This window comes from Charadrius vociferus, unplaced genomic scaffold (genome assembly GCF_000708025.1).
Source record: "Charadrius vociferus isolate BGI_N301 unplaced genomic scaffold, ASM70802v2 scaffold11, whole genome shotgun sequence".
Lineage (NCBI taxonomy): Eukaryota > Metazoa > Chordata > Aves > Charadriiformes > Charadriidae > Charadrius > Charadrius vociferus.
The window spans coordinates 29,793-43,849 of record NW_009646846.1 but is presented as its reverse complement, the minus strand read 5'-3'; the positions used below and the strand labels follow the sequence as shown (position 1 = coordinate 43,849).

The following is a 14,057-nucleotide window of genomic DNA, read 5'->3' as shown; positions in this document are numbered from 1 at the left end:
TCATCCAAACAAAAATCTGTTTTCTGTTTTAGATTTATTCTTTGACAGTGACCTCAAACTTTGATGGAAATAAAAAATGTATTTAAAATATTGAAATGTACCTGCAGAATATCAGTTTTGATATGCTGTCCTTCTTTGATTTAGATACTACTATTGAGCACGATTAGATTTGATCTTAAAAAACAAACAAAACCCCACCAAAATTGCATGCTTCTGTTGCAGACTGTAGCATTTCTAAATCCTGTCACCTAGATGACAAGATTAAGATTATAAGGAGTATTTAGTAGGCTGTGAAATGTATATGTTCTTTTATATAAAAGTCATAAAAGGCAAGAGCAATACACAGTAATATAGTTTAGACAATTAAAATATTAAGTTTGCTACCTTATTCAACAGATTATTAGATCCATCTAAAATGTATTGAGAGCGCAAACAAATAGTAGTGCGAGCTACCAAAAGTGGTGTGGGTTGTTTTTTTCCCCCCCCTCTATGCATTTTAATGTAGTTTGCTTATGGGGGTTCAGATCTGTGTCTAAACCTGTTTTAAGGTATTTTATGTCTAGCTCAGGAAGCGAAAGCATTCTGGGGAAAAATGTAGATACATTGTATTTAAAAACACATTGGAGTCAATGAGCTTTTCTTGCACGTTAACTGGTTTTGCAGCATAGGGTCAGATGGAATAATGTATAGTTTATTAAATGAACCCTGCAGTGTTAAATGTGATGACATGGATGTGAACAGCATGCAACAAGAAAGTTAAAATTTGAATGGTGACCAAGAACCTGTTAACAGAATCTTAGAGCTCTTGGCTACTTTCAAATTGAGAGAAATGACATTGTAACAGTTGCTTAAGCTGTATGAACTAATTGTATACTGTAAATCTGTTTCAGAAATGTTTATGTATAAAGTGAATGTTTGATAGATGATCATTTTGTATACCTTTAATTCAGCTAGTTGGATCATTTCTTAATATTTAAAAATGCTAAAAGCAGTAAACTTGCGTGAGGTAGAGCAGTAGGCAGAAATTTGTTTTGAATATTTGGTAAATCAGTTTCATTAAAGAACATTTTTAGTCTGTGATCGGTGTAGGCAATGTATTGCCTGTGATCTGGATGTGGCTTGTGACTTCATTTCTTACTGCCAACAGTTGTTATTTTTCTCTTTTACGTTATTGGTTGGTAACACTAAAGTATGCATTCACGTGACTGCTGAATGTGTTGGAAGGTGTGGTCAACCACCAGCACGGCAAAGCTTCTCCAGCTGTGGGCTGTATCGATCTTAGCTGGTGGCTTCTTCTCGTTTGAGCTGTACAGCTGGTTCTGGTAATAATTACATTTTCTTCATTTCTGATTTCAGTAATGTTTAGCCAAATGTATAGTTCAAGTGTAATACACTTATGAGCATATTTAAGTTCATAACTATATTTTGAGCAATCATTGCTCAGCAGACTGGACATCTTTATAGGGAGTTGTATGTTTATGTAGAGCTTTGATTTAAAGATCACATTTTATGAAATACACGGGTTTTGTATTAGAATTTGTTAAATTAATGTAATACTATAATTAGCTTTTATTTGTATAAAAGGTGTCAATATATTTAGTCCGTAAAAGTGAAAAAGCTCAGTGTTTTTTATATTCTAACTGGGAATTGCCTGCATGGTAAAGGTGGAGTAACACTACTAATTTGGGGAGGAAGGCATGTTTTCACTAAATTAATGTTGTGAAGTAACCTCATTAGTAACGCAGCTAAAACTTCTTTGGACCATGACTGCTGGTGTCCTGATGCTGGCAAGGTAAGTTGGTCTGTGGCTCGCTGCTGTGGTAGTGGCAACAACTGAAAGGCAGGATACAGCCTAAATACCCGAGTTCCCTCGCTTCTGGAGTTTGCACCCCTGAAGCCCAGCGCTCTGCTTCCCACAGAGAGACCTCCGCCAGATCCTGAGGTGGGGAACACATGAGCAGTTGAAGGCTTTATGCTTACTTGTAGCGGAACGGCTTTCTCCAGCAAGGTACTTGGCTGGCCTCTCCTGAGGAGGTCTGTGTCTTGTTGCATAGACTTCAAAAACTCCTTCATAGATGCAACACGGTGTCATAACAGTTATCAAAATGTTCAAGGATAAGAAAAACACCTGAAAGCAGTTGTCTCTCTTCCAGTGATGGTCGGCAGTTTTTATACATCAAATGAACTACAGCATCCTGATCTCAAATAATCCAGCTATAAAACAAACTCCCCAGGCAAGCCTACATTCTAAGTAGCTTCAGGAAAAGCTACAGTGCTCCTTTTCAGCAAATCTTGTACAATTCTTATTTTGCCTTGTACACATGTTGGAAAAAATAATAATAAAAAAAAAAATCCATGACAGTAGTAGTAATGAGTACCACAGATTGCCATGAAGTTCACTAGAAACATGAACACGGGTGTCTTATAGCTGTATAAAATAATTTTCCCTGTGTTCACCTTTATTTCTTGTTTTCAGAAGTAGATAGTCCACCGTTGGCTTGGTTGTCCAGTTTTGGGTAGGAGTTGTTCATGTGTGCAGTGCCAAATCTCACCTCTGATCACAAGTGCTACACCACTGTGGTTTTTGGGTTTGGATATAAAATTACTCTTGAAAGCTGTTGATGCCAAACAGCTGGGGTAATCCTGGCCAGCTGTGCTAGCTTACAGGGAGAAATTGTATCAAAAGTCACAAGGCGAGTGATTTAAGAGCAGATGTTTACATTAGCTCTGTGATTTCCTGTGGTTTACCCAAAGCTATGGACTTGTGCATTTCAGTAGTTTGGGTTTTTTTTTCTTTTTGGAGGGATTTTTAGTCAGAAACTTTCACTGATACTATGCAAACTGATCTAACTACACAGGCATAAAAATTAGCTAGATCTACTCTAATTGCTGTTTGATGTGCACCAAACTAATTTCCCGTGAATTTAAAGCAGGGTTCATCTGGGCCTCTATATTTGGAGTAGGCCTGACTACAACCTAAACTTTGTGGTGTTACTTCAGAGAGATCTGTCTTGATCTTTGGCTGGCCTGGGTGGTTGCACGTGGAATGGTAAAAGTAAGTTCTGCTGCTTGACCTAAAACTGGAGCACTGGTTTAATGAGGAAATTTGTGAAACCTTAAAGGGACTCAGAACTTCAGTGTCTGTAGTTCAGACTACAAACTGTAAATTAACTTTCCTAAAATACAGATGCTGTAGAAACAATTTCCTTAGAGATATGATTGAAGTTTAATAGTATCAAAACTAGGACAGGGAAACCACAGTTAACCTTGGATGTTCTGTACGTTCATCTGTTCATTCTTTTCATGAGGTTTCTCTTGCAGGATCACATCCACTGCTGGCCGTTGCAGTTCACATGCTTTGAAACAGAGGCCGTGGCGTGCTTTCTGCTCTATCTTCCACCTGTGCTTTAAGCACAACATGACATAGGATTCTTTACATTCTAGCCGTTTATCCTACACTGAAAATACCATGGTCTGGTAAGGTCGTTTTTCACACTACGATATTCCTAATTCGCCATTGGTTGGTGGGCTTTTTTTTAATGCTTTAGACTTACAATGGAGTCTAAATTGTAAGTGGAAGAACAGAAGTCAGCTCTGCTTTTCAAGTTATTCCCTAGTTGTGGTGACTTCAAACCCAGAAGCACCTCAACATCACTGACACCATCCTGTTATTGTACTGAAGGCGGCAGCTCTCCTAATCCAGAACATCTCTGAGTCGGGGGGAGGCAGGAAACATTTGTACCAGCTGTTGTCATTGCATGGCCCTTCAGAGAACAGGAGCTGCATGCCCTGTTTGACCTTGATGTATGACAAGCCAGGAACTGCCTTGTTTGAGAACCCTCCTGGAGTGAAGTGTGGGTTACAGCCCTGAGCAGCTCAGGGGTATGAAAATTAAGCAGCTTTGCACAAGCCCACTGTGCAGACCGAAATTTACTCTCCTCTGATTTGCAACTAATACATGGTAGGATGTAACTCTTCTTCCTTGAAGCGGCTCCCTGTACCATCCAGAGTATTAGGATTAGAGTAAAACATGCTAACTTAAGCAGATTGTATAGATTAAATTGGAAAGGGGCTGGGGTTTAGTTTCAGAAAGTCCAGGATATTATAAACTTGTACTGACAGAACTATGAAGTTACATTTCCCACAGCCATGAAAAGCGAGGACTTCTTTCATCGAGACTTCCATTGGTTTTGATCAAGTTCTTCAATAATCATGAAGGATTTACCTCTGTAACCAGTCAGCTATGTCAAGTTGTGGTATAATCTCTCTAGACATTACTAGTCCACAAACACCCATCGTTTCATTAGGAGCTGTGCCAGACTGCTTTGATGCATGGGATTCATCTACCCTTACCTGGGTATTTGAGGATTTGGCATTTCCAGTTGTGTGGCGCTCTTCTACATATCCCGACTGTTAGGGGAAAAGAATTACTTTGGTGTCTAGGCTCCCTAGATCCCGTATGAAGACAAAGTAGTACTGCACAGAGAAGGAAGAGCACTGTCAGGCTGAGCAGAGACCCTCTTTTTCCTGACTAGAAGAGAGAGAGCATGACCCACCCCACCATGGCATCTGCTTCAGGCTCCGAAAGGTCTCTCTAGCTGCATCGATGCTACAAGCTTTGTAGCAAATGCTAGAGAAGAAGCTTTGGGGGCTTCTACTGGCTTCGTTCTGTGATCCTATTTCCCTTACAGAGCTTGGGACGCTGGTTTTGAGGTTGGGGCTTTTTCCTGTGAAGATAAATGTGGACTCAACAGCATTGAGGGCTTCCAAGTCATAAAAACATGCATCAACAAAAATGCATCCTCAGTAGACAGGCTTGTTGCTCCCCTTATCTTCCCTAGTGCCTCCTGGATTACCTTCTTGGTGGGTAATCTAAAGAACCTGAAGCTCTGCTGGTTAAAGCACGGGCTTGTGACTTTGGCTTCAGTGATTCTTTCAAGTTGAGGTAGAAGATGAAGTTTCACATAACAGTGGAACTAATTAGCAGCTTTCCCCTGCAGAACAGAGGTGCTCTCATCACCTACTTCCTCTCACAATAGCTCTCATGCTCATGTCATTACATGATAATACAATTCAAGTAATTAATTTTAGTGACTTTTATAATACAAAGTCAATTTTCTGCTCTTACAATTTGAATCAAATCACTGTGTACTCCCATCTTTGGCTGGAGCAGGCTATTAATTCAGCTCCAACCCAATAAAACTGCAGAGTTGGGTTCCTCTGTTATTAACTACTTAGCTGTGATGTAGTAATAACCTCTGCAGGAGTGCTACTCATTCTGCAACTGGGTTAAAAAAAAAAAAAAAAAAAAAAAAGTGAGCTGTGTCCACTTGGAGATGATTATGATGCTGCAGGTGTATTTTTTTTTTGTGTGTGTGTGTATAGGCATCTCGCTGCTCTCCAGAAAGCCAGTGTTCCCTTGGCCTTGGTCAGTTGGGGTTAAAGGGAACCAGTTGCCAAGCTCCTCTAGGCGTAGCCAGGAACAGGACCAAAGGACACCGCAGCTGGCACAGCACCATGATTGCATGATTACTGCCAGTAAGAGGTTGCCATCGCTTTTTATAGGCAAATCTGTGACAAGCACTGATTTCTAACTGTGACTTCGACATTCTACAAGCTGCCATTGCTTCTTTCATATTAAGGACTGCTTTTTAGAAAAATGTAAAAGGAATATAAATGTGACTTCTATGAAACTGACCTAATCAAAGCCTCAAGTAGACTTTTAGACAGGAGACTGCCAGAACACTGCAGTTATGCATCAAAGCTGACAGGAAAACAGGTCCTTTCCCTTCTATCTGTGCTAGAAAACTCACGCACAAGTCTTAGGAAGAGCCATCTGTATTGTGCTTACAGTGCAGGTGAAGGAAACAAAGTGCTGACAAGATACCCCCCCATGCCACCTTCCAATAGATTCATTCACTGCCCCTTTCCACCCCTCTGCACACCTACTTCATGAACCAGAAGCATTCATAGGTCCCAGTTGTACAAACCAAAGAAATACAGAAACACTGATGTAAGGCACATGTTGAAGGAACTGGGCACATCTAGGCGCTCAGGTTTGTTAGCTCTAACACATGGACAGCTGAGTTGCTCAAACCAGAAGGTCCTTGTAACGCTTGTGTCCCATCTCTGTGGGTGGCCAGATACTATTTGTCACCACGTGGCCATGTATGTAGAGTGTGTCTGAGACCAGAGCAGGCAGGTGGTCTCCCATCCACCCTTTGGCACTGCACAGTTTCGCCAAGAGGAGCCACATCAGCCTACCTTCAGGCAGTAGGTGTCCACGGTTACACAGAAGGTGGCCACGTCAGAGACACTGAATCATTCATGAATGTATTGTGAAGGTAATAAGAAAAAAAAGGCATAGTCTTTCATGTGGTCTAGCAAAACCTTCCCAACACAACTTTTACAGCTAGCAGTGAAACATAGACACTTTAATAGCATCATGGTAGCGCTCCAAAATCCTTAAGGATATTCTGGCATAAGGGCAAGTTCAGTTCTTCAGTAAGCAGTTATACCCCGAAGGACATTTTGCTTCCAGTAGGTAAAGGGACCTCTTCATAAATTATTTTGAGATAAGGGAACTTCATAGGTAAAAACCAGTATTCCAAGTTATAGAAGAGGTAAAACTGACCATTCAAGATGACACGATCAATTATTTTAAAAAGATCCACAAAAAACTCTCCAACTGTCCGATGAGGTTTGAAGGGATAGTAGAAGTCTCTTATAGCTGCTGCCAATGTCTTGTTTCCTCGCGGTCCAAAAATAGATGTTTCATTTCCCAAATAAATCGGTTCTCCACTGAATAAAATTATGCTGGTATAGTTTGTTTGTATCTTCCTAAATACAGCCCCTAAGTCAGCTAGCTTCTGGTATGTTCTCAGTATAAATTTAGAGCATTCGTAAGAGTCAAACCACACTACTGATTGTTTGTCGGGACTTGCTTGAACTGTCCAGGTCTCATAGTAAATGCCAGTCTCATTGTCGTATTTTACCCATTTTGCCATTTCATTAAACATAGTTCCTGTAAGAGATAAAAATAAGTATTACAGAGACATGGTAACAAATACGTGACTCAAAATATTTTTCATCTATTTCAAGGTTCGCCTCCCTTCCCTGCAAAAGTTTACCTACAACATTACTTAGCCGTTAGCTGTACAAAGACACAAGGCTTAGGTTGGAGGGAGAAGTGATACCCCCACTGAATAAACTATATTTACATGTAAGTTATTTAAACTGTAATTTCTTTTTCTGCCCCATTTCCTGCTACTATGCCAGAACATCCAAACGTCAGGGAACCATGATACTTCTCGTTTTGTTTTATCCATGTAGACAAACAGGGCAGGTAGTACAATCTACAAGAGATTGCAACAGGCGTTTCTGCACTTCCTCAAGTTTTAACTAAATTCAGCGATCCGGAGCAGAAGTTTTCATGTCTCTCCACAAAAGAAACCTTAAACGGAGACAGCCTGTTGTTTGAGCAGCTCCTCAGCCAGCAAAGGTGAACTAAGCCAAACAATATGAGTGGGATGTGAAGACCAGTAAACTTAAAGACCTTGTGGATTTTTTTATTTAGAATACATGCTTGGAGCATTTTGGTGATTTCACAACTGGAATGAGGAAGACATCTCTAACTCAGGTCATCCCTCTGGTAGCTCCAGACATGTGATGCATCTGCCTCCCCAAAACAGAGCTGAAGCACAGTACTAATCATCGAATCATAGAATGGTTTAGGTTGGAAGGGACCTTAAATATCATCGAGTTCCAACCCCCCTGCCATAGGCAGGGACACCTCCCACTAGACCAGGTTGCCCAAGGCCACATCCAGCCTGGTCTTAAACACCTCCAGGGATGGAGCTTCCACAACTTCTCTGGGCAACCTGTTCCAGTGTCTTACCACTCTCTGAGTGAAAAATTTCTTCCTAATATCTAATCTAAATCTCCCCTCTTCCAGTTTGAAGCCATTCCCCCTCATCCTATCACTACATGCCCTTGTAAAAAGTCCCTCTCCAGCTTTCCTGTAGGCCCTCTTTAGGTACTGGAAGGCCATAATAAGGTCTCCATGGAGCTTTCTCTTCTCCACGCTGAATCTTCCTTCTTTTGTTTTTTTTTGTTTGTTTGTTTGGTTGGTTGGTTGGTTTTTTTCCTTAATCTTAGCACTGCACCTCAGCCTAGCCCTTCCTGCCCTCTCTTTCCACAGGCCACAGGGTACAACTATCTATGACTCAAATCTGTCTAGCACCCTGCATTCATAGCACGGTCAAATTTTGCACGTTCTTTTTGTGTGATACGTCAGAAGACAGAGTCAGATGACAACTTGCAATTGTGACAGCATTCCAAGCCATGACCTCTCTTTAGCTGCAAGCATCCCTGCTGTGGACACAGTAATTGGGCTTGGTAGCTGCCAAAAGATAGGCAAGACTGTTGCAAGCAGTTACCTCACAGTTCAGGGGTGGCAGACATCAGACAGATCTATGTCACTAACACCACTGCGCACACAACAACCAGCCTCTCACATTAAGTCTAAATTCACTGCAGTGTTGCCTTCAAGACCAACGAAGAGCACTGCACACCACACATCTCCCTCCAAAACAAGCTGCAAAGGTCAGATTGCTGGGTCTACTCTTCATCAGACAGTAAACAAATCTCACACTTACCCTAAGGTAAGGCACGTGTGCAAGCTACTACCTCAGAGTAACTAAAGCTCTGCACATTCACCTCCTAGGCTACCCTATTATAACTGTTCTTCACACTTCAGAGCTTTTGGGCTTCACAGTAAACATTAATAATCATTCTGCTCAGTGAATGTGTTGGATACGTTCTTTTTTAATTGCCCATGACTTGGGTTAATAAACCAGCAAGTCATTTAAATCTGTATCAAGAACTGTACTTACTATACACTGTGGATGGGCTTGAAGCTCCCCTTTATCTTCTCCAATTTCTACCAGATTAGCTTCTTAGTGTGTATTCTGCAAGGCACATTATTAAAAAGGATTTTTCCTAACAAGACCGAGATGTACTTAATATGAAGTTCTGGCCTTAACATCTTAAATTAAACAAAAATATTACAGGTTAATGCATGGTTCCATGATAATCTGTTGGAAGATGCCCAGACAGTCAAAAATCACACTTTGGATATTCCTGCTCTATTTCCACAAAAGAAACATGCCCTTAAGTAATATTAACCTGGCTGATGGGCTTCAAAAGAAAATTAAAATGCCTCAGTGTGATCTCTTACACTGCTGACAAACAGCTCCACAGGATCTTGCTAGGGCAAAGAGGGTGCAGCTGTCTCCTGCGTTAAAGCCCTCTCCTGTGAGATGGGATGCTTTTTGCCTGCTCTCTGAAGAAAGCAAGTTCAGCTCAGGACGCTGTCCATCTGCACTTGCATCCATTCACTCTCTTCCATGGGAACTTTCAGATTCCTAGTCAAATTCAGACAATTCAAAACTCTCACAGATGCTACCTTCTGGAAACAGAAAGCAAGAGGGACAAGGAGGACCTAACACTGCCTCCGCAAGGCACTAGCATAACCTCACCCTTCTTAGGCACCAAATAATTCACATGGGCAGGAAGCATTACAAGTTCCACAACCGTATGAAAATATTTAACTTGTTATTCATACAAGAGAATCCAACCATATCAGGCATCAAAGACTTCAGTCATGAGCTATAAACTCATACGAAAGCAGCTCGGCTTACTTCATTGCTTAAAGAATAGCCTAGAATTTCTTAGCAGCACTGGATAGGTTATCTACAGACCGAGTCCAGCAAAGCCGCTAAAGGTGGAAGCGGGCAAACATAAAGCATCACATCACACAAGCTGTAACTGACTCCCCATTGTGCCTTGTATGAGTAAGTGGATTTAGTCACACAAAATGCAATTCTCCAAGTCCTCAGAGGACTCTTTATAAATCATTCACTGTATTTCTAGTAATCAACCAGATTTATTTAAATGACCTTTTTGTTTTAGAATTTCAGTGTTCAGTATATACCAGGAAGCTATTCTGGTGATCATCCACATATTTATAGGTATAAATCCTGGGTTTGTTCTATGACACACAACAGAAGACTGGGGATATTTGCACAGTTTTTATAACACATAACGGGGGAGATGGAAATAGAAATTAATATTTTTGAGACTATTTCTAAATATGCCTTATTTGTTTGCTCAGTAATGTACGCATATTCACCAGTTTTTCTATCTCAGCAGTCATCTGCCACTTCACAATAGAAGGCTTTGTTTTGATGAAGCCATGTGAAAAGAGTCCATAATGGTTCTGTATAAGCTGTTTTGCTATTTTTACACTCAAGAGACTGAAGTGGTTTTGCACAGCAACACCAAATGACTCTCATTTAACAACTCTTCAGTGTGCGCTGTTCAGAAGGCAGCAGTCTCATACCATTTTCTGCATTAAAGAAAGCGCAGAGATAGTTATTTTTGTCTGAAATTAGCATCAGTGACTAACATTGCGATTAACCTACAAAACATAAATTAAAAGATGCTGCTTTACATGAAGAAAAGGCTGACTCTGCATTTTATGATATTAGCACCATCCAAAGCATCTGAAACCTACCTGATATTGTGGTCACGAGAACTAAAGTTCCATTTTCCTTCCAGTGTGCGTCATCTATTCCTTCATAAAAGCAGGCAGCTCCCTGGTTACACCAGAATGGTGCATCCATGCCAGGTCGGAGATGTGGAAATGTGCAGTTCCCAAGCTGAAAGAGCTCATACCACTCCATTGTGTAGTTTTTGCCTGTCAGAGAACTCTTGAAACCCACAGCATCATGCATAATTTTCTGGAAAAGCAGAAGAAAAGCCCCAAAAGCCAAAATTTTAACAAAAAAAAAGGACTTCAGCTTGACCTGTACAGAAGATAAGAGACTTGCGAGCTGTTGTGTAACAGGATGAGAAGAGGAGAAGGGGTTACTATAACATCTTGGATTCAGTAGCACTAATGGATAACATACTAGATTGTATCACGCACATACTGTTATCGCAGAGTCACACTGTCTTAGCGCTTGTATATCCATCCGTTGTAAATTATGTTATTTGGAGGCAGATATCCAGTGGGAGCTCACCATCAAAACTCAAGCTTACTTTTGAATGCTTAACCTCACAGGGGTATGAAAGAAATAAAGAGCAGAACTGAGTTACCAAAACCAGATCTTAGTAGGAAAGCCACAAAAGGAATGAGATAAATATTTATTTTAAAAGCTGTATAGTAAATAAATAAATTGAACCTTAGTTTAACAACTGAGATTATGATATTTCATGCTATTTCCACGTTTGACTCTGTGTGCTTGGTTTTGATGTTGCTATTTCATGTTCAGTAGTATTTCTTTATTCATTAGGGATCATGCTTTGAAGCTTAATTATGCTACTGCTATAGCTATAAATATTACTAGAGTTGAGACTCTTTCATATTTGCATGACTCCATGAATGGAGACTTTAATTCAATACTGATCGTAACATTAGAGACAACCCTAAAAGCAACCAACTCCCCACGATCCACCATTCTGACCAGCTTTCTGACAGATATCCATGTTCATGAAAATACAAAGGTTTTTAACAACAGAAAAGTTATTACACTAAGCGAGCATTTCATCTGACATAAGGGGACAAACAAATGTATTTTCCTGAGGCAGTGCTAATGCAGAAAAAAAGACACCCAAAATGTAATGGTGTGTTCATATAAAACACTCCCAATGCACAGCTCCATGCGGGAACACATTCAAACCCACCAGAAGTGCTGACCATGCTCTTTTCTTTAGCTGAATTAAATTCTGTAACTTTTATTCGAAACATACAGCTCCTTGGGTATCCTCCCTATAGGTAGCCTAGCTTGTGTGTTCCAGTATTCTTCCATACAAGCATATCCCAGCCTTACAGCTCCCATTCTTGACAACTGCTGTTGAGTTCAGCTGAATTTGCCACTATAACCTCGTTAAACAAAAACGCCACTTTACCAAATGTCCTAGTAGGTCCCCATATTTGAATTCCCATACTGGAGTCTGTAATCGATACACTTCAATGACATCCTCTTCTTTCATAACTGGAATGTCAGAGCCAGTGGGACAGAAGGTGTAACGAGCTTGGCAGTAAGGATCAGTTTTTGGACGGTAATCAAAGCGCCTGTGTTGAGAAAGAGAAGCACACAGAATGATAAGTACAGCTTCACAGCTGGACTAACTGCCTCATGGCTTCCTAAGGACCTCAGTGGGAGAGCTCAAGTGTGCAGCCACCCCCAAAGAGATAGATTCTGTGATCCAGACACTGCAACATGTGGAGTACGCAAGTTCATAAAGCTGCCAAGGTGCATGTCAGCAGACACAGGACTTACAGACTCGACACTTGCAAATGCCAGTCATGTTGTACACAGTGCTGATAGCTAAGGAGTGGGCATGACGCAGATTACAAAGGGTGACATACTCAACAAAATCAGAGACACACAGATGCTGCGTAGAGGATGGTTTGAGAGCTGCCTCAAAAACGTCCTCCTAGCAGTTTCTCTACACAGGGATTCACCAGTTTGCTCCAGGAAACTATTCTATAGTATTAGCTTCCCAGATGGAGTTGTTTTAACTCTAGAATATTACCAATATCAGAAAGAAATATTCTATTCCTCTATTAGATAAAGAAGCCTAAGAACCTACGATCACCATTTCCATTCATCATTCCTATTAAACCTCAAAAACTGAAGACCAAATCTGCTTACATATCGCACTATATACAAACAGCAAAAACCCTTCTGACAAGTCTTCCTTTCCCAATTTCCTTTAAATTCACTCACAGTATTTTACTTAAAACAAGGTTCCTATATTCCTGTTACCAAGACAGACTGGTGTACACAGCTTGCCCAGACCACAGCCCAAGAGTCTAAACACACTTAGTTGCCCAGGGCTATTGAATGGCACAAATACCACAGCTATGAGATGATTCAGGGACACAGGATTTCCTGAGCCATAGTAAGGCCAGTGGACTTCCCTGTGGACTACTTCTCTAAGTTTGCAGGGTACTTCACTATGTCTGCTTCTGTTTTGTCCAGGGGCAGGGGGAAGAAATAAAAAAAAAAAAAAAAAAAAAGAGTATGGCTGGAAAAAGAACATACAGAAAACAAAGACTTACAGCAGCCACATATTTAAGATCTGTTTCTAAACTCCACATCTTAAATTTTCAATTTCCACTGCACCTTGCATGTGACAAGAAGGTGACAAGCATGTTAAGATACATTAAAACAACACGTTTCTGAGCGTCTCACGCTGACAGGCTTGTACTCCCAATTTTGACCAACCCGAGACCCAGCTTTGCGACTACTGAACTTGCTGAAAAACCCTCAACGACCCGTGACTGCCAAGATAGGCTCCTTCAGGCGTCACCTGATACAAATTGAACTGCTAGGAATTACACAACAGGCTTTCAAAACTTCAGCCGCGCATTAGCCAGCAGTTAAACTATAACACCTCCCTTGACAAACAGCAAGCCCACACAAAACACAGAGGTATTTTGTGCAGAGCCTGAAGAGGCTCATTTCTCTCCCGAAGAGGCTCGTCTCCTCAGCGTAACCGAAGCCGCAGCTACTTGCTTCAGCAGAAGGTGGAAACACGCGCTCTTCTGCTTTCCCCACCAGCACCAGGCCTTCTTTGGGAACTGAGGTGGCAAACGGAACTTTATACCATTTCAACGAAAGTATGAAGTAAACCTAAATCTAAAAAATTAAAACAAATTGTAGCCTGACTTCCCCATTGCGGCTTCTATGCTAAAACAGGAATTAAAGGAGCATCTTTAGAGCAAGGGCCGCAGAGCCAGCGCAGCTGTAGGCCAGGGACAGGACACCCGTTCCCTCACACTTGTGAGGTAAAAACACCCAATACCGCATAAATGACACATACCCCCGTGATTAAAAAGGGGGAGCTACTCATAGTCTTTTTAGTCTGAAAATTAAACAAACAAACAAAACAAGCAGAAAGCTGACGGGCCGAGGAGGAGGAGGCGGAGGCGGCGGTTCGGCGCAGGCAGCCGGGCCCGGCCGGAACGCGCCTCTCCTCGGCTC

General features: G+C 41.2%; 1 protein-coding gene across 1 annotated transcript in view; it reads right to left on the bottom strand.

The window, feature by feature from the left end:
* Positions 1-6,465: 6,465 nt before the first annotated feature.
* CLN5 (ceroid-lipofuscinosis, neuronal 5) overlaps positions 6,466-14,057 on the bottom strand; it is an 8,256-nt gene continuing 664 nt past the window's right edge. Inside the window, exons 2-5 of the mRNA XM_009894031.1 lie at positions 13,522-13,654; positions 11,974-12,139; positions 10,577-10,802; positions 6,466-7,024 (exon numbers count right to left, since the gene is read on the bottom strand). Coding sequence (XP_009892333.1) covers positions 6,513-7,024; positions 10,577-10,802; positions 11,974-12,139; positions 13,522-13,654 — 1,037 coding nt within the window. The 3' untranslated portion in view covers positions 6,466-6,512. The remainder of the gene's footprint in view (positions 7,025-10,576; positions 10,803-11,973; positions 12,140-13,521; positions 13,655-14,057) is intronic.